The sequence below is a fragment of the Haliotis rufescens genome, unplaced genomic scaffold (genome assembly GCF_023055435.1).
Source record: "Haliotis rufescens isolate VD_foot unplaced genomic scaffold, xgHalRufe1.0.p SCAF_1, whole genome shotgun sequence".
Classification (NCBI taxonomy): Eukaryota; Metazoa; Mollusca; class Gastropoda; order Lepetellida; family Haliotidae; genus Haliotis; species Haliotis rufescens.
The window spans coordinates 51,819,066-51,837,832 of record NW_025963779.1 but is presented as its reverse complement, the minus strand read 5'-3'; the positions used below and the strand labels follow the sequence as shown (position 1 = coordinate 51,837,832).

The 18,767-nt window shown below is 41.0% G+C and overlaps 1 protein-coding gene across 2 annotated transcripts in view; it reads right to left on the bottom strand.

Moving 5' to 3' along the window:
• Nucleotides 1-18,767, bottom strand: part of LOC124131342 (potassium voltage-gated channel protein Shaw-like) — a 54,421-nt gene that overhangs the window by 5,963 nt on the left and 29,691 nt on the right. For both annotated transcript variants that reach the window (XM_048397609.1, XM_046494559.2), the window contains exons 2-4: nucleotides 9,604-9,825; nucleotides 7,943-9,070; nucleotides 6,939-7,143 (exon numbers count right to left, since the gene is read on the bottom strand). In XM_048397609.1, coding sequence (XP_048253566.1) covers nucleotides 6,939-7,143; nucleotides 7,943-9,070; nucleotides 9,604-9,825 — 1,555 coding nt within the window. The remainder of the gene's footprint in view (nucleotides 1-6,938; nucleotides 7,144-7,942; nucleotides 9,071-9,603; nucleotides 9,826-18,767) is intronic.

The following is an 18,767-nucleotide window of genomic DNA, read 5'->3' as shown; positions in this document are numbered from 1 at the left end:
TTCTGTACTGAGGAATGAAATGACATTTTGTACCTGCGTCAGTAGTTAGCTGTGTTACACGTTAGAAAGACGGGACCTGAATAGACGTGTTACAGATAAACAAATATTGTCAGTAGTCAGTCTCACATTTATATTTCATGTGCAAACATACGTCAGTGATATCATCAGACTGCATCGGAGTTCAAATATTTATATTCGTCGTATTATTTGTCATGTTTAAATGCACTTTGTATATCACGATTGCGAATAAATGAAATAGCTTTTAATGTCGAAACAAAAGAAGTGAGTTAAAAGTTTCACATCAGCTTTGTTTCAGCAATATCGCGAATTAAAAAAGATGTTTCAATATATAATATAATGATTTAAAAGTAATCCGTCAAAAACATTTGAAATGGCAAAATATTTACACCTACTTTAAACATATGCTTAAAACACAACAACCAAACGCAGACCATCGTCATATCCCTGGCCAATATGGAAGTAGAGTAATGCATCGATTGTATTGGTTATATTGGATGGTTAAATAACATCTAATACTTAGTTTTTCATATTTTCTAGGCTTTGGTAATTTTACTGTTCACCTCAAGATAAGATAGATATAGTTTCAACTGCGTAAGTGATGTATTCCAGTTGCATGACGACGAGTCAACTAGTGTGTGAAGAACGCCCGGTGAGTTATATAACACAAATTTTTTATTTTTTTTATGAAGATGTACTGCTGTGTCAGACTCCCCACTTCAACGTTTAAATAAATCACTATTTGTGTGCTAGGACAAGAATGAAAGTCAACATGAAGAAAGTAATACTACTTGAAAATGGAGGCCCTCTAAGTAGTAGTAGACGTTTCAAGGGGAAACATAATGAATTTGTATTATTCTGAAATTAATGAATGTAATACATATCATTATGTCAATACATATTTAATGAAGACTTTAGGTTCCTCGGCTTTAGGGTCGTGATTAATCATTGCTGACTGCGGACAATTTGGATGTTTTGCGTGTTTGTTGGGAGGATAATAGTCACCCACGTGTTTTTTTGTAATGTGAACACAACACAATGCTTGTTCAACTATCGAGTGCACAAGAAACACATTTATTTAATCGTAAATAACGCTTACGCAAAGTTACGGCTTCCTGAAAATCACCGTCTACGCGCTGTGGGTATGCTGCAGACGCAACGGCGCAAACGAGTTGCCCGGCACTTTAATGTTCATCGAAACGCATTATCATCTCTTTGAAGACGTTATCTACAGCAGAGCAACTCATGACTTGCCACGGGCCGGTCGTCCACGTCACGTCACGTCAACAAGACACGCATATTCGGTTGGTGCATCTATGAAATCGATACTAAATTGCCAAATTAACTTCTCGGACAATTCCTGGATTGAGACCAATTAGTAGCAGAACCAAACATAACTGTTTGAGGGGGCACAACATCCGGCCCCGACGTCCTGAGATACGCCAAATTTTGTTTCCACATCACCGCCAGGCACGCCTAGCTTGGTGTAGACAGCATGTGAGGTTCAGAAGACAAGACTGTAACAGGAATACTGTTGACAGTCTTGTCCAGGATGCATCTGAAGAGTTCTGATGGTCGGGTCTAACGGCGTCCAGGATAAACGTTTTAACGACACCTGCGCTGCTCAACATTTTCATTTTGGGGTTGGAAGTGTTATTGTATGGAGTGCCATCATAATACATCATTGCTAATGACAATTTGAAAGGCGTACACTACCGGGACGACATCGTTCGAGATCATGTTCTACACTTTGTGCAAATTCCCAGACGTTACGTCACGTTACAGAATGATAATGCACGCCAACAAGCATGTGTTGTAACAGACCTTTTCAGACAGGATAACCCGGTCAATTTCCATCTCAGAGTAAATCATTAAAATGTTTTCACTGTGAAAAAACACTTTACAGACGGCCAAAGTTCGCAAACGTTATTCCACGCCCTTCTGAAAATGTTGTGGGATTGGAATGTTTGAAATCGGAATTGCACAACACATTGTTGCTAGGCGTGTTGGGGTTCAGCATAACACCATACAGTCACTGTGGGGTCGGTACCAACAGACTGGCAACACCAAGGACCGACCACGTTCTGGACGTCATCGAGTAACGTCACTTCGACACCCTGTACGTATGGTCATAGACTAGAGTGGACAACAAAACATCCCTTGGCCTGCTGTTGAACCAGATCTGTCTCCCTTCGACCCGTTCAAACCAACCAGTGACGTTGGCCCAGCTGCTGCAGGCCTTGGTCCAGGTCTGCAATGAAATGCAACATGCTCCTCTCCGCCGTCTTGTATTGCCAATGAGGCGCCCTTGTCAAGCTTGTGTCACGCCTAGTGGTGGCCATACACCGACACTGAATTATGAACTGCCAATTGACAATTAACAACCTGAGATGACGTTTACAGAGGACATGTGTTGACACTGTCATGATGAATTCATATTTAACAGCCATCAATATGTGTTCTGCATTTATTATGTCTCATCGGATTGTCAGTGATGCACAGGAACTTTTTACCGCTAGTATATATCGCGTGCATCAGAAGGCTTGATTAACGTGCGACTGAATGATCAAGGCAGCTGATAACATAATAGTCATGTTGCTTTTACGAATCACACACACACACACACACACACACACACACACACACACACACACACACACACACACACACACACACACTAATTAATATTAACACGCATATGTTCTTGCCAACTGTAGCGGTATTCCCATGGGTTGAAGGACATTTCAGTGATTGACACGCGTGCGTAGGTATTGTGCGATTGTAAGATGGTTGGTTTTCACTGATTTTAAATTTTGCAGGCGGCTCTCAGCGGACTTTCCGTATTCTACGCGGATATTTCAGTGTTTAACTAATCGATACCACCACGACGGCAAGGAACTGAAATTACAATGCACTCGGATCGTTCATACAAATTGCAGAATCTTTAAACAGATGACGTCCATGTTGTTGTGTGATGGTTGTTTTCCACTGATATTAAATTTTCAGAAAGCTCACAACGTATATTCCGTATTCTACGGGAACATTTCTGTAATGTTAAATTAATCGATATCACCACTCGGATCGTCGATAACAATCGTAGAATATTTTATCAGTTGACAAAAAATTCAAGGTTCCAAGGAAATAATTCACTTGATATGTATCTACAGAAGATTTTCCTTCTTAAATGCATGTGTCAAAATATGTAATCAATGGGGAGGATGTTTGTCATTCTAAATTTAATTTAAATCTACATTGATCTGTGCATTTGATTTTGAATAAGCAGAATAGGTTACAAAATATCATATTTTCAAATCTGTTTCCTTTCACATCACGAACAGCCAACGAAGACGGTACTTATTAAACCAAGGATCGTGGTTAGTTGGGGGTCGCAACTTTCTGAGCGTAGTTTAGCCGTGCAAGTTTCCGCTGATCGTTGTTTAGAAAATTATATTCGTCCTTGTAGGGGCCTAAATACCCGTGGTCATGGACTCCTACATCGTGGTAAATATCTAACCTACTCTTTAGTTGCATCATTCTATGGTATGGGCTACTGTTGAATATGGTGTTGCAATTTGGGGCACTTACAATATTTCTTGTATTAATGGTGTTCATAATCGGGCCATGCGATTCTTTTAAGGCTTACGCAAGTATGCACCGAATAATGGTATGATCGGGGTTATGGGTTGGTCGCCTTCTGGTGTAAATCAGTGAAGAAGTGTGTCAAAACTTTATAGACGCTTATGTAAATTAGATGGTAATAGAGCAACTGCCAATTTTTTTATTTGGAGTATTGATTTAGCAATGAAGAAAAAGCATCCCCTTAATCATAGAGTTAATGTCGAACTTTGTGATCCTAATTTAGCTCATTTTAATAACATAAACATTGATTATCATATCCTTTATGTTGTTTCACAAATTACCGATGTTATTTTTAACGATTATGTACATAAACGGAAACATGAAGTGTCGCAAGCAAGCAGTAAAACTAGAAGAGGTGGTAATAAACTAAGAACTTAATCCACTTTTAAATATGAATTTGGTTGTGAATTTTATGTAAATTGTAACGTGTCTCGTCCATATAGAGAAGGGCACGGGCTGTTTAGCTGTGATGTAGCTCCTAAGTGTTGAAACTTGGAGATATGATGGGGGTCTTTTATCTGAAAGAATTTGTTTCTATTGTAAAGATTTTATTGAAGATGAATGTCACGTTTTACTGCAATGTCCATTATATCACGTCGAACGTTTTAACCTTTTAAACAAGTGTACCCAATTTGAAAACGGCTTTATGTCCTTTTACGATCAAAATAAGGTTCGTTTAATACTGTCATACCCTGGACTGTCCTTTTTAACTGCCCACACCTGCCATAGTATCTAAAACAACGTGCTGCCAATTTGAATTTTCCTACTTGATATATATTTTATTGTAATTGTTTACGGTTTTACGGTCTGTCTGTCTGTCTGTCTATCTCTGTCTGTCTGTCTCTGTCTGTCTGTCTCATATATAACTGAAATACTGTTCAAAGCAGCGTTTACACCAAACTCAATTCACTAGTTATGGATCTCTTCCGCTTCTGACTCTGGGGTGGCCAATCAGTCCAACTGACCCCTGTGTATGTTGTAAACTGATAACATAACTGGTGTACTGACTTATAATACGTTTGATATCATTACTGTCTTGACGGTGACCGCCTCCGTAGTGTAATGGATAAACGTTCTGCCCGGAGATGTGAGATCGATGGTCCGATCTCCGGCGCAGCATACCAAGAGACGTTAACAGATGGTACTTGTTGTAACCCTGTCTGGCGCTCGGCATTCAGGGAATAAAACAAGGACTGGTCGGCTCAAAGGCAATATTGGTGAATGAGTATGGTTTTACATCGCTTTAAGCAATATTCCAGCAATATCACGGCGGGGGACACCAGAAATGGGCTTCACACATTGTACCCATGTCGGGAATCGAACCCGGGTCTTCGGCGTGACGAGCGAACGCTTTAACCACTAGGCTACTAGACCGCCCACTCAAAGGCAATATAGTGTGTCTGAGTGGGAATCCATTAAACTGCGGCATGGTATCTCGTATGCTAGCATTATAAAACCTGCATTTGTCCGGACTTAAACACGTAGCCCCACATGTTCACTATCTGGTATTTGTCGATGTAATGCAGCTTCCTAACGCCACCGCTGACATTTCGATACCATGAAATGTAACATGTTGGTTTAACTTCGTATTGTCTTTACATTTGTCAATGTATTGAACCCTTCGGCTTTTCCGTTATGATTCATCATAGCGTATCACCTGCATAATCCATAAAGCGCTTCTGATACAAGTGATTTAATAAGTAATTACGCTTTCATGGAAGCTTCACCGCCGATCCCGTAAATATAACATGTTTATACAAACAGGAAATTTCTCGACACATAACAGCCATCTTCCCTTATGATGTTAGATATATACCAAATGAACTATAGGGTTACCATAGAAACGAAATAATATTTATTTTACGCAAGTAACGATTTATACTTATTGCGTTAGAGACATTCAAATGTATGTTTATGATACACCGCTGAGCATCCTTGTGGTCAAATGGGGTTAAGCTGTCTTCGTTTGTTGTTCCAGGGTAATTTGTATAATAGTTTTATCATATTGATTCTGGAGCTATTGAATCGATACCGACTTTATTGATGTTTCTTCCGTTACTTCTAGCGGTTTGAGAGTAAACAGCAGACTTGCATGGACGGTAAAATGGGACTTTTATGTAAACGTAAAAATCTGTAATGCACGACGGATCGAAGAAGTGTGACATTAACAAGAAGGCGTTTATGTCTAAACCACGTTTTGCAAGGCAATAAGTTCAATATACGTGATTTTTCTCTAGTTACCATTTAGTTGTCCGTGTTTACGTCACAGCCAGGCAACGGTGGGTTTTTTTTGTCTTAAATTTAAGCGGATTTGCTTTTCGCAAACGCATACATGCAAATATACTATCTGCATTTACTCAGATCAATAAATTTGAGAAGCACTTTAAAGCTATTATTATCATGACGATATACGAGTGTAAGGAAAGCGGGTATTTGGGTTGCACTCTATCTATTGTTTATGTGAAAGGTTTTGTCCATGATGAGATACTTTTTACTGTTAATGTAAACTAATACATCAGGTTTCATAGTGTCGACACAACACGAAGACATATATTAGCACCTGAACATCATCGTGGTATTGTGAGTAGAACATGGTTTGTCAACACCAACCACGATTACGAATAAGCACTTATTATGTACTTGGGACATTCTACATTTCGTTACTACGTAACTATCGCCTACTACATAATGCCTAATCTCAACCAGAGTTTCATAATATCGATTTCTTTATCTGGAGACAGTGCCAGAACGCATTGATACTAATACCGCCTCTTATTGAGCACATACTTACTGGTCCAAGAGATCCTCCCAGAACATACTATCAGGTTCATGGGTCCCTACCAGAACATTATGACACAAACACCTGCTGTATGACACACACTTACTCTCTGATTCGTGAGTCCCTACCAGAACATTATGACACAAACACCTGCTGTATGACACACACTTACTCTCTGATTCGTGAGTCTCTTCCAGAACATTATGACATTATAACACCTGCTGTATGACACACACTTACTCTCTGATTCGTGAGTCTCTTCCAGAACATTATGACACTAACACCTGCTGTTGGACACACACTTACTCTCTGATTCGTGAGTCTCTTCCAGAACATTATGACACTAACACCTTCTGTTGGACACACACTTACTCTCTGATTCGTGAGTCTCTTCCAGAACATTATGACACTACCACCTGCTGTTGGACACACATGCTGTCAGTTTTAAAGGTCTCCATCAGAACATTATGACACTACCACCCGCTGTTGGACACACACTTACTATCTGGTTCAGGGGTCTCTACAGGTGCAGGCTTTGTCTTGGCAGCGGCAGCGGGCGCCGGGGAGGGGCGAGGGGTCATCCTAGCCTGGCGTTTCTGCTCCCTCTTGGTATTGACCATGTCCAGTTGACGCCGCCTCTCTTCCTTCAACTTCTCGTTCTTCCCGTGCAGGTCATTTAGCAGCTGTTCCGTCTCAATCTGCTGGGCCTTCAATAACCGATGTCATGGTTACATCGAGGACACATGCAATCAAAATGTGTTCTAGGTCTCAGTTAATTCCTTACAAACATTTATAATACGTACATTGAGGATGGGTAGCGAGTTGTAACATTTATGACAAATGGCCTTTGCATAAACTGCCCAAATCATATCACTTTAATATAAAATCGATATGAACGGTTTTCACAGATAAAAATAAGGATGGGGATCGTTCTACCTGACGATTTTAGTGCTATAATATACATTTCCATAGGCCAACGATGGTCGTAGAGGAAAGATCGCTTTGAGGAACGACCCTGGAGGTATATTGTTATTAGGAATTTCGTGTTAAGATGTGTCAACCAGAGCACACAGAAGAGAAAACCCGGACTGGATAACTGACCCCTCTGAATAGGTATGAGCGGATCATTGTTTCCCCAGAGGTGATAGGTATGATGTACCGATCAAAGGAAACGTTTGCCTAGAAATCAAACGGCAATAATTTTCAAAAAGCAAATATGATATAAGTGCAGTAAGGTGACCTGCAATATCAGTTTCCCCTTCAATAAAGCGGCGGTTTGGCGGGTATGCCAGCGACGCGAGTGTCAACATGCGGTGCACACTAGCAAGATGGCACAACCACGTGGGCTTGTTTCGCACGTGCAGCACGTGCACTTTCATATCCACTGAATAAACTTTGCCAAGTCACTGGGAGAGACTTCTCCTCTGTGTGTACTAAGCCAGAAGCTGCAGACCTAACTTGCTACACTTACGGCTGTTATGAAATAGAACACAAAGATATACAAACCGATTTCTGTCCCTCATCTATTGAGAGGCTGATAGGTGAGTTTGGTAGTTCCATAGTTTCTGTGACGCACTCCGACACAGTGGTGATACGGGAGCCCTGTAGACTTCGGTTCCATCGATCCTCAGCTGCTGTCTTAGGTTTGTAGCTTGCTCCTATATTTTTATTAGCGTCGGAAGAAGGTTCTTCTTTCTTCTTCACATCTTCTATGACACTGAATTCACTTTTATTTTTCTTTCTGTTCGCAACGTTAATTGTCAATTTTTTTATAAAGTCTGTTGCTCTCTGATTTTTAAGCAGCAGCTTCCGCTGTAGTTCCTTCCGCTTCTTCTCGGGTAACCGCACCCTTGATTGCGCATGCGCGTAATAAAGAGTAAAGTTATTGACCACGATTGGGACCGTGAAGGCCACTGTTAACACCCCACACAACACACACATAAACCCGATGATGTACCCTCCTTCTGAGACTGGTACCTTGTCACCATAACCAACCGTCGTCATGGTTACTAGAGCCCACCAGAAACCAATTGGGATATTATTGAATGTTGCATTTTCCGCATAATATATTATGCTGGCGAATATTAGAACCCCGCTAAATAGGAATATAACCATGAGACAAAGTTCTTTTGTGCTCACTTTAATAGTGTAGACTAAAATCTTGAAGGCGGTGTAGTGTTTCATTAGTTTGAAGATCCGCAGGACTCGTACGATTCTTAAAGCCAGGACGGACTTGAGAAAATGGCTGGCAGAATCTGCAGGGTTGATGGTCTTGATCGTGATGGCGATGAAATGCGGAAGGAGACACAAAATATCGATGACGTTCAGAGGCTGGCGTATGAATACCAGCTTCCTCGGAGCAAAGAACAGTCGCATGAGATACTCAAATGTGAAGAAAGCTGCACACAAGTAGTCCATGTACTTCATGGCGTCATGAGGTTCGGTGAGTGTACTGGGGAGTTCGTCCACCTTAACCTTACAGCAGCATGCCCCGTCCCCCCTGCTGGTGACCTCCAATGATGTTGTGTTGGGGAGAGTCACCCCCGGGAGAGGCACTCGGAACCAGGAATGGGTCTCAAGGCAGAACACGGCGATAGACAGAACTACGAAGAACATTGATACGACCGCATACACCTGCAAAAGACAGGATGGAATTAGTTTATTTGTTGTAATCAGCACGCGAAACTTTATGGCTGACATTTTGACGATGTGACCTAAATTTTTCAACTTACCCATTCGCTTTAAACAACTTATTAGGAGGGCTTGTCCGTTACTGAACGGAACTTGAAGTTTAAAGGATTCGAACGAAACTTCAATTTCAACTTTTTCAGTTAAATGCCTGAAGATAAATAAACGGACAGAAAAATTTCAGAACATGGAAAGGGATAAAATGCAAAATTTATATGTTCCCCTCGCTAGAATGAAAGCATTTAGCTGTCCTCGCATTCACCAAACGGCGTGGAGAGAACATACGTGTAAGGATGGGGTTGTATGTACTTGTCCAACTGTGAGACATTATACACAACATGTAGGCTTGACATTGCCTTAGATAGTCGTAGCGCTAAGATTGATTTGTGAAACCTGGTCTTGGTCAGATGTCCGGAAGAAATACGTAAACTTTAAAAAATCAATGTTCATGAATACGCAATGCTGTTGGAGAATAACACCTTTGCCCATCGTGATGACGCGGGGTCCTCCAGGAACATCCAAATCCGTTTCTTGAACTTCTGCAGTGACGACGGTTTCTCCCCCCACGCCTTCTCGTCTAGTCCCAGGGTGAAGTTCTCGTCGAGGTCCGCCAGAGTGTCTTTGTGTTCCTTGAAGCGACTGTAGTTGCCCCAGCAGCATGGCTCTATGTCCAGCTCCGTCAACCCCCAGTACTCCAGCTCCTGTAAAAAGGGTCCTATGCAATAATTTGAAAGATAAATATTGTAATTTAGGAATCATTTCTAATGGCAGGTCTTCTATCTGTGATCGATAGTCTGATTCGTGGCAGTGATGTACAAATCCATTGTTATATGTCGTCATATTCGTTATGACATCATATTGATGTGCCATCATTAAGTTATGTAGTCTGTTTTGTTCTTGTGGTTAGTTATCGGCCGACCTGTTATGTACTATGGGACGGAATAATAACAGAAGACCATCTGCTCCTACTGTATAGCAGACGAGCTGTGGGCATTTGTGTCCAGTCAGGGAAGCATGAGGGCTGGAATGGGCTCCCACTCTGCAAGTAGGCAACCGAGCGAAACCTTTTCGGTCCAGCGCCCGTCCAAACTTTGCCACACCTAACGGTATTTATTGACATGAGACGCTAATCAGCGACAACAATATTATGATTGTATGATTATTGTTTGTATGAATGGATCCGTGTGCGCATGTGTACATGTGGATGAAAGCGAATACATGATGTACATAGGATACTTTGATATATCCCTAAATGACATTAAAGCACCCACCCCTTCACGCGCACACACACGCTGACGCACGCATACACGCACACACGCACACACACACATATCTATCTATCTATCTATCTATCTATCTATCTATCTATGGACAGACATGGCGGACCGCTGACAGGCCAAGAACAGGCAGACCCAGGTTGACCACGCCCCATGATGACCGGTACTTGCGTACCTTGCACCTCCGAAATCGCTTCCTGACAGTGACGTCATCGGCAACAAATGCCTTAGGTCACAGGGTACGTCGACAGGCAGGGCTTTTAGACCATACAGAGGACATCTATTGACAGCGCTCTGACTGGCAGAGGGTTGTCTTCACTGACGAAAGTCGATTCTGTATGTTTAGGGCTGATGGAAGACAACGTGTTTATCGCCGAAGGGGTGAACGAACGGCGGCGTGTTGCGTGCAGGAGGTTGTACCATATGGTGGAGGGAGTGTCATGGTGTGGGGAGGGATCTGTGGACAGGAGATGGATAACATTCTTCGTCCAGATGTCCACCATTTCTCCAACAGCAGCCACGTGGTGTCATTTATCAGCATGACAACGCTAGAGCCCATACAGCCAGAATTGTCACTAACTTCCTCGCAGCCACCAACGTCAACGTCCTGCCGTGGCCTGCACGCTCTCCCGACATGCCCCCCATAGAACCCCTCTGGGACTTGATGGATCGTCATGTTCGACAACGACCACACTCTCCAGGCAACCGGCAAGAACTGATCTTGGCCCTCCAAGAAAAATGGCGTCCAATCCCACGTGACCTCATCAGACGACTGACTTTTTCTGTGCTTCGAAGAGTTTTTGCGTGTATTGAGGCATTTGGTGGTCACACACGCTACTAATGACTTGTTATGGAACGTGAGCGATTGATTATGTACTCTGCCTACTGTCCATGATTCTGAAAGCTCGAGTTTTGTACCACACCCAACTTTGGGGGGCTCTGACGTCATTCTCGGTCGCGGTATGATTGTCACTTTCAGTGTTGATTATGTTAATATATATTGATCTTCTCAAAACACTTTACTTCATGCATGTATGTTTTGTTGTTTTTGAGCAAGAGTGATTTCAAACTCTGGTAAAGTTTCTTTTGGACGTCAGTTTATATATTATATAAACAAACACATACACACACAGCTTACTCACAAACCTTCGGGGAACCTCACTATACGTATGGTCTGTATTTACCATATGCTTAAGGGCAACACTGTTTCCGTACACATCATCATATTAACAAACTACTGATTTTATTAAACTTGCTCGCGCTCGGAAATATCAATTTCCGTTTGCTGAAATCAGCCGCAAGCACCTGCGATATACTTATTTGATTATCTCTTGTAGAACTAGGTCTTATGGATGTCATTTAATCTGTGGCCGATTGCCTAAATCGTAGTAGTGATGTGTAATTCCACCGTCAGGAGACACTGTAGCCGTGACTATGATGATTATATTTGGTGCTCTCTAATCATTCAGCCCCTCATAACGGCTATCATCTGATGCCAGCTTTAAGTAGCTAAACCTTATGAGAAAGAACACAACAGCAATTCAAAAAGTACGTCGGATGCATGTGGAAAAATTAACCTGTTCCTACCTTACGTAACTAAAGATTTCCTTTATGTCTGATTCTTGGTATTATAATTGTATTACCACATAGAAGTTTGGGGTGTAATTGCTCCAAAAGAGTTTATAGGTTAAGCAATCAGTATACATGCTCACGTTACCTAGTCCGTTGTCAAGCAATCGACAACTGCACTACACTACCCTACACTACACTACACTACACTACACTACACTACACTACGCTACACTACACTACACTACACTACACTACACTACACTAGACTACACTGCACTGCACTGCACTGCACTGCACTGCACTACACTTCACTACACTACACTGCACTGCACTACGCTACACTACACTTCACCACTACACTTCACATCACTTCATCACTACACCACACTACACTACACTACACTACATTATCTCAACACTAAACTACACTATCACAACACTACACTACACTACACTACACTACACTACACTACACTACACTACACTCACTACACTACACTCATGTTGATGGCGTGACGCGTAAAATTGTAATGCTTCACAACAACATGTATTGCTCAATTATGTGGTATAAACTTGAGATGAACAGAACCAATATTTCAGAGGGAGGTACCCTAAAATAATGTTATAACTCAAACCTTTGTGCATGGCTAATGAAGCTGCTGATCAATGCCCTTGAAGTCAGTTCAAATTAATATTTGACAACATCATCTATTACACAATCCTCATTATTGCACAACATTAACAAAAGAACAACTAAGTCTTCTATTCTTCAGCTCTCGTGTGTTGTTGTGAGTCATCACTTGTGTTGACCATTTCAACAGTGGTACAAAGCCTGACCGATAATGTTCTATATAACCCGGGAACTCTGCATCTAGAAGCGATCAATTATTCACTGTGGCAAGATAACAATTGTTATTCGCAGATGAAAGGGAATGTATATATAACGCCTCATTGTAAATGTACGGGGAAACATGACCGGTAATGAACATACTTCCGTAATACTACCGATGACGTCAGATCTCACCAAGTATCAGCCGTCACATCTTTTTCTACTCAAACCCAATCTCATCTAAACCAGATCATTTAGTCCAATACGATAACTCTCTGCATGAACACACGACAATCAGCCCATAGGAGATTGGTTCTGGTGAGCCCTCTGTAAGCTTTGACCGTGGAACCCAAAAGAAGGTTGTCACCTTTCTGAAATGAATCGACTTCGTTTCTTGCTTCATTCGATTCAAAATGTCGATCGTACCAAAGGGAAACACACAGTGACACAAATCTATCCTCGAAAACATCCTGTTGGGCTCAGAAACGACAGGGTGTATAAATATATCCACAACACCACTATAGCGCGGCCTTTATTATTTTCAATTGTTAACTGCCCGGTTATGTTCGTTTTCGAGATACAGAAATAAGATATGCTGCTCTGAATGCTTCGTTCGTACCGATAATGAGAAGTCGCAATGCTGGCTGGCTGATTACAAAATATACCTGACGCGACCTCCCATGGTATCGTATAGAACTAACGCAAACCGCATGAAAAATTCCTAATAAGCAAATTAGACAATGTACATATTAAATAGTCCGTTATCTTATTATGTACATCCGCATTCGCTACTGTATGTATTGCACGTTATTAGCCCGCACCTCAAACATGTCTTTTACATAGTTAGGTATCTTTTATCATTAGATTCTAGTATATGTTACAGTCATTATCGAACATCAGTCTAGTTGTAAAATAACTGAAAATGTCTGTCTGTTTACAAATTGCATGATCAACTCAGTCACACTACAAATTACCTAAACATATATATTATTGACTTATTAGTTCTACTTGTGAAAAATAGACTGTCAATAATAAGTATTAAACAAAGTGTTTTGCTTAAACTGACGAAACTACACAGTAAATAATGAAACAGAAGTTTAATTCATACCAGCATAATCAGTCAATCATACTAAATACAACAATGAAACCTACAAGTAATTTATATTGTGAATAAGTGAAGTGAATTGAGACTGTAATGTAACCGTATTGAAAACTATAATATTGTCCTTAACATCATTGGTAGCAATACTTGTAAATAGTTCCACGATGGAAAAGTAACTGATTAAGTGGGAGACAGTGTATCATTCTGTGTCCCTGACTGACACCACCCCAAATTGATGTTATGTTGCTTAAGACGTTTACAATGGGACGTTTGTCTTTCCGTTCATTTTCAAGCATACTTTCAAGCAGAACCTATAGTCACCGGTGTAGCGAAAAGTAAATGCTAATGTCCCAGTTTTATATCTAGATAAATGGATAAATCATTGGAAATGGTGACAACCGGAGTAAAGATTTAAAAAATCAACACTTTCTATCCGAAATTTGTTATTTGCAGAATCAATAAAGTTAATTTCCACTTCCAGAGGATCAGCAACGCTAAATGAAATATTTACAGAAAACATTTGTTGTTCATTTAATGCAGGCCGCCATCTGCCTGCGGGACTCATCCCCAACAGTTACAATTCAAATAAACAAAGACATCGCCATGAATCTGTTTGCTTTTATTTCAAACGTTTCAAATTAAATTGCCTAAATGGGATTTAAAATCAATTTCCAACCACTGCACATACCAGTAAATAGTTTCGTTATTTACACATATTTCCATGATAATCAAATAAATAAAAATTAAATCAATCAAATGTCATTAATAACAAAAGTTGTACTTTTAGAGAAATAATATTATTCAATGCTGTTTGAAATTAATGCAAATGTTGGTGTTTTTTTCTAGTTTATTTGATCCTAGGCCACAAAAGGATATAAAGATACATTTCTATGTGTTTGAGGGCGTATTGGCATATGTGCAATATATTTCCTTATCATGTGTCATACGTTCCAGCATTAAAAAACACATCGTTTTCGTGCAGTGATAGGGCTCGTTATAATCGATGTTTGTCATACGAGTGCATTTATGTTGGCAGTGTGTGTGTGTGTGTGTGTGTGTGTGTGTGTGTGTGTGTGTGTGTGTGTGTGTGTGTGTGTGTGTGTGTGTGTGTGTGTGTGTGTGTGTGTGTGTGTGTGTGTGTGTGTGTACAATGTCATACTCATGAAGACATCTCCTCGACTTGAAGGTCGTGATTTACAATTTGCAGGTGCATGCATAGCGGACAATTTGGGTGTTTGTGTGTTTGTTGGGAGCATGATGCTCACACACGTCATTGTTTAACTCTCAAGTGCTCATAAAAACACTTTTGCTTAATCGTGGATAACGCCTACGCAATGCTGCAAACGGCTTGCTGCAAACACGAATGGCGCAAACGAAATTGCCAGATATTTAATGCTCATCAAAACACAATATCATCTCTTTAGAGACGTTATCTACAGCAGGACAACACTTATGATTTTTCACGGGCCGGTCGTCCACGTGTGACGTTACGCCAATACAACAAGCATATTTGGATAGTGCATCGATACCAAACTGCCACATTAACAGCTCGGACAATTACTGGATTGAGCCGTATGCAACCGGTCCAGGGAGCACTACATCCGGCTCCGACGTCCAGCGATACGCCAAATCTTGCTTCCACGTCACCAAGATTATGTTTTACCCTTTGTGCTAGACTAACATTTAGTCCATGAAATCTTATATTACACAATACCATTCTCGACTCTAAAATTAAACAAATAATTTTCCCAATGCTGATTTCAAGGACTTAACGTCATGTTGCAGTCGGATAACGCCCGCCCATATTGTGCACGTGTTGTGACATATATTTTAAGGCAGCATAACATTGTTGTACTGCCATGGCCGGCTGTGTCTCCAGACCTCAGCCCGACAGACAGAACATTTCTGGGATGGGATTAACGACGCCTACGACAAGGATCGGTAAAGCTGGCTCAGTTGGGCCAATCTCTTGTTGACATTTTGGACATCATCCCCAGGCTTTTTTCAATCATCTGGTGTCTGCAATGCGCTGCTGCTGCCTCGCCTATAGCAATGCAAACGGTGGTCACACGCAATATTGATATTGTTAATTGTCTCTCTGCCTCCCGTATCAAGGTATGGGTTTTGTTCATGAATTTGTTATTATAACGTCTTGATAAGACAGGTGACCAAATATTACGTAGCTATTTTCAGTAACATAATATTTACACCACTTTATACGAAGTACAGTTACGTTTTTCCGTTTTAATATATGTGTACATACAAGGCCACTTTGTTACTTACAGGATGTAGCTTAACCACATTATCCTTTCAGTTATTCCCCGGGGGCATTTATTATATCACAAATAATGTATTATGGTATTAATCAGCTAATATAAAAAAACGATACTTAGCTTTGGTTAGCCTTCCACTGATTCCCCCACCTCGACTAGAAATATAGGAGATCAGTGAGACCGCCTCTTCCGTTTCATATTTAGATCTATGCATAAAGACCCAGAGTGACAAAACACTCTCCAAAAGACTGCATCACAAGAGGGATGAATTCAACTTTCCACGAGTCAACTGTCACTTCATGTCGAGTAATATTCCAGCAGCTCCAGCCCTTGGTGTTAACATCTAACAACTTTTGAGATACAATCGAGCATGCTCTTTCCATCAATATTTCAAAAGAGCGTCATACGAGTCTTGCTCAGAAGCTGTTTGATCAAGGTTACAACATTCAAGGCCTCAGTGAAGCTTTCAAAAAGTTTTATGGAAGACATGTGGAGGACATTTCCAAATTCGACGCGTCATGAAAAACATGATGTCCGAGATAATTCCCTGGTTTGACTTGATCCATATGTTCCCGTGCCTTTTCTGGTGAACAATTGACTTGCATTTGCATGTGTTTGTTATGGGTGCCACCGGTGCCACCTGGGCCCGGGATAATTACTATTTGATAGTGATTCATAAACACATGCTCATGATATAGTCGGAATCGTACAATCGACTCTGCTTTAACTCTGCAGAGATTTCTATTGGATATGGAAAGGGTTTTATCGCTTTACTTACAAGTTCGAATAACATCATACATTATTTATTTAAGTGACGAAATAGAAAGGCGTATGTGAACAGCAATGTCATGGTATAAATCTCAAACATGCTGTAGCTTTGGAGAACAACATGTGAACATAATCTGAAGTTTTGGATTTGTGTGATTACTCTGACTCGGGCAATAAGTTCATGGGTGATGATGTAGGATTACTAACCTTATTGATTGCACAGTCCTCTTTATTTAGGTAAATTATTGAAGTAACGATGTTATACTGAGCTATCCAATGTCAACCATTACAGACTTTCTTGAAGGCAACACTTCAATAGTGTAACATTGCAATACTTCTACGATCCATCATTTACAACACTTCAATAGTGCAACATTACAACACTTCAAAGGTTCAACCGTCATACCAAAAGACGTTACAAGATGGTACTTGTTGTTACCCTGTCTGGCGCTCGGCATTCAGGGGCTAAAACAAGGACTGGTAGGCTCATTGGACTAGCACTATAAAGTCGGCATCAGTGCAAGCAGCCACTCACACACGCACACACACACACTATAACGGTATTCCTATGGGTTGAAGGACATTTTAGTGATTGACACACGTGCATGCACCTCGCCATATAAAGCGACGTTAAACCCCATTACCTCACCTCAATAATTCAACATTACAACAGTATAACATTGCACTTCTACAATCCACCATTGCAACAGTTCAATAGTGCAACATAACAACACGTCAACAATGTTTTTCCCGATTTGTTCAAGGCTCTGTTTCAACATATCACAATTTGTTGCAAGAAAGAAAACCTAAGTTCTGTTGAAGTCAAAATAGAAACCATTTAAGCAGTGTAATCTATTCTACGGGTAATGGAAGACGCGGTGGATTGGTTGTGTTAGTGGTTATCGTGGTAGTGGTGCATGAAGTGGTGATGAAGGAGTAGTGAGGGCTGATCCATGGGCTGCACACACAGTTCCAATGTGGTGAATTGCACGGTGGCTATGGACGTAGTACTTGTATCTTTGTAAAATAAACCATCGTCGTAGTAGTTATGGTGATAGTGGCTATGATAATGGTTGTGGTGGTAGTTGTCGTAGTGGTATATACTATGGTCATTGCAGGAGTGGTAGTGTTGATAGTATTCGTAGTTGGGGCGTGGTAGTAGTTGTTGTGGTGATAGTGGTTATGATGGTGGTAGTTGTAGTCTTGTGAGGCGTAGTAGTGGCATGGTTATAGTGGCTATGCTCATAGTAGTGGTGGTAGCTTTATAAAGCTTTGTTATAATGGTATGGTCATAGTGGCCATGATTGTGGTTTTGTTTGTTTGTTTGTTGTCTAACGCCGAACTCAGCAATATTCTAACTATATGGCGGCGGTCTGTAAATAATCACGTCAGGACCAGACAATCCAGTGATTACAATCATGAGCATCGATCCACGCCATTAGGATACGATGACATGCATCAACCAAGTCAGCGAGCCTGACCACCCGATCCCGTTAGTTGCATAGTCGCCTTTTACAGCAAGCATGGGTTGCTCAAGACCTATACTACCCCGGATCTTCACGGGTTTGAAGTGGCGGTAGTGGCTGTAGTAGCAGTCTTGTAAAGCGTTGTCGTAGTGATATGGTTAAATTTGCTATTATCGTGAAATTGGTAGCGTTGTAAAGTGTTGTCGTAATTGTTGTGGTTATAGTTGCTATGGTCGTGGTAGTGGTTGTAGAGGAAGCCATGTACACCGTCGTGGTAGTGGTAATGAGGGTGGTAGTTTAAGTGGAAGTAATGAAAAATGAAGCCATGACAACCCAGATTCAGAACATCTTCTGGA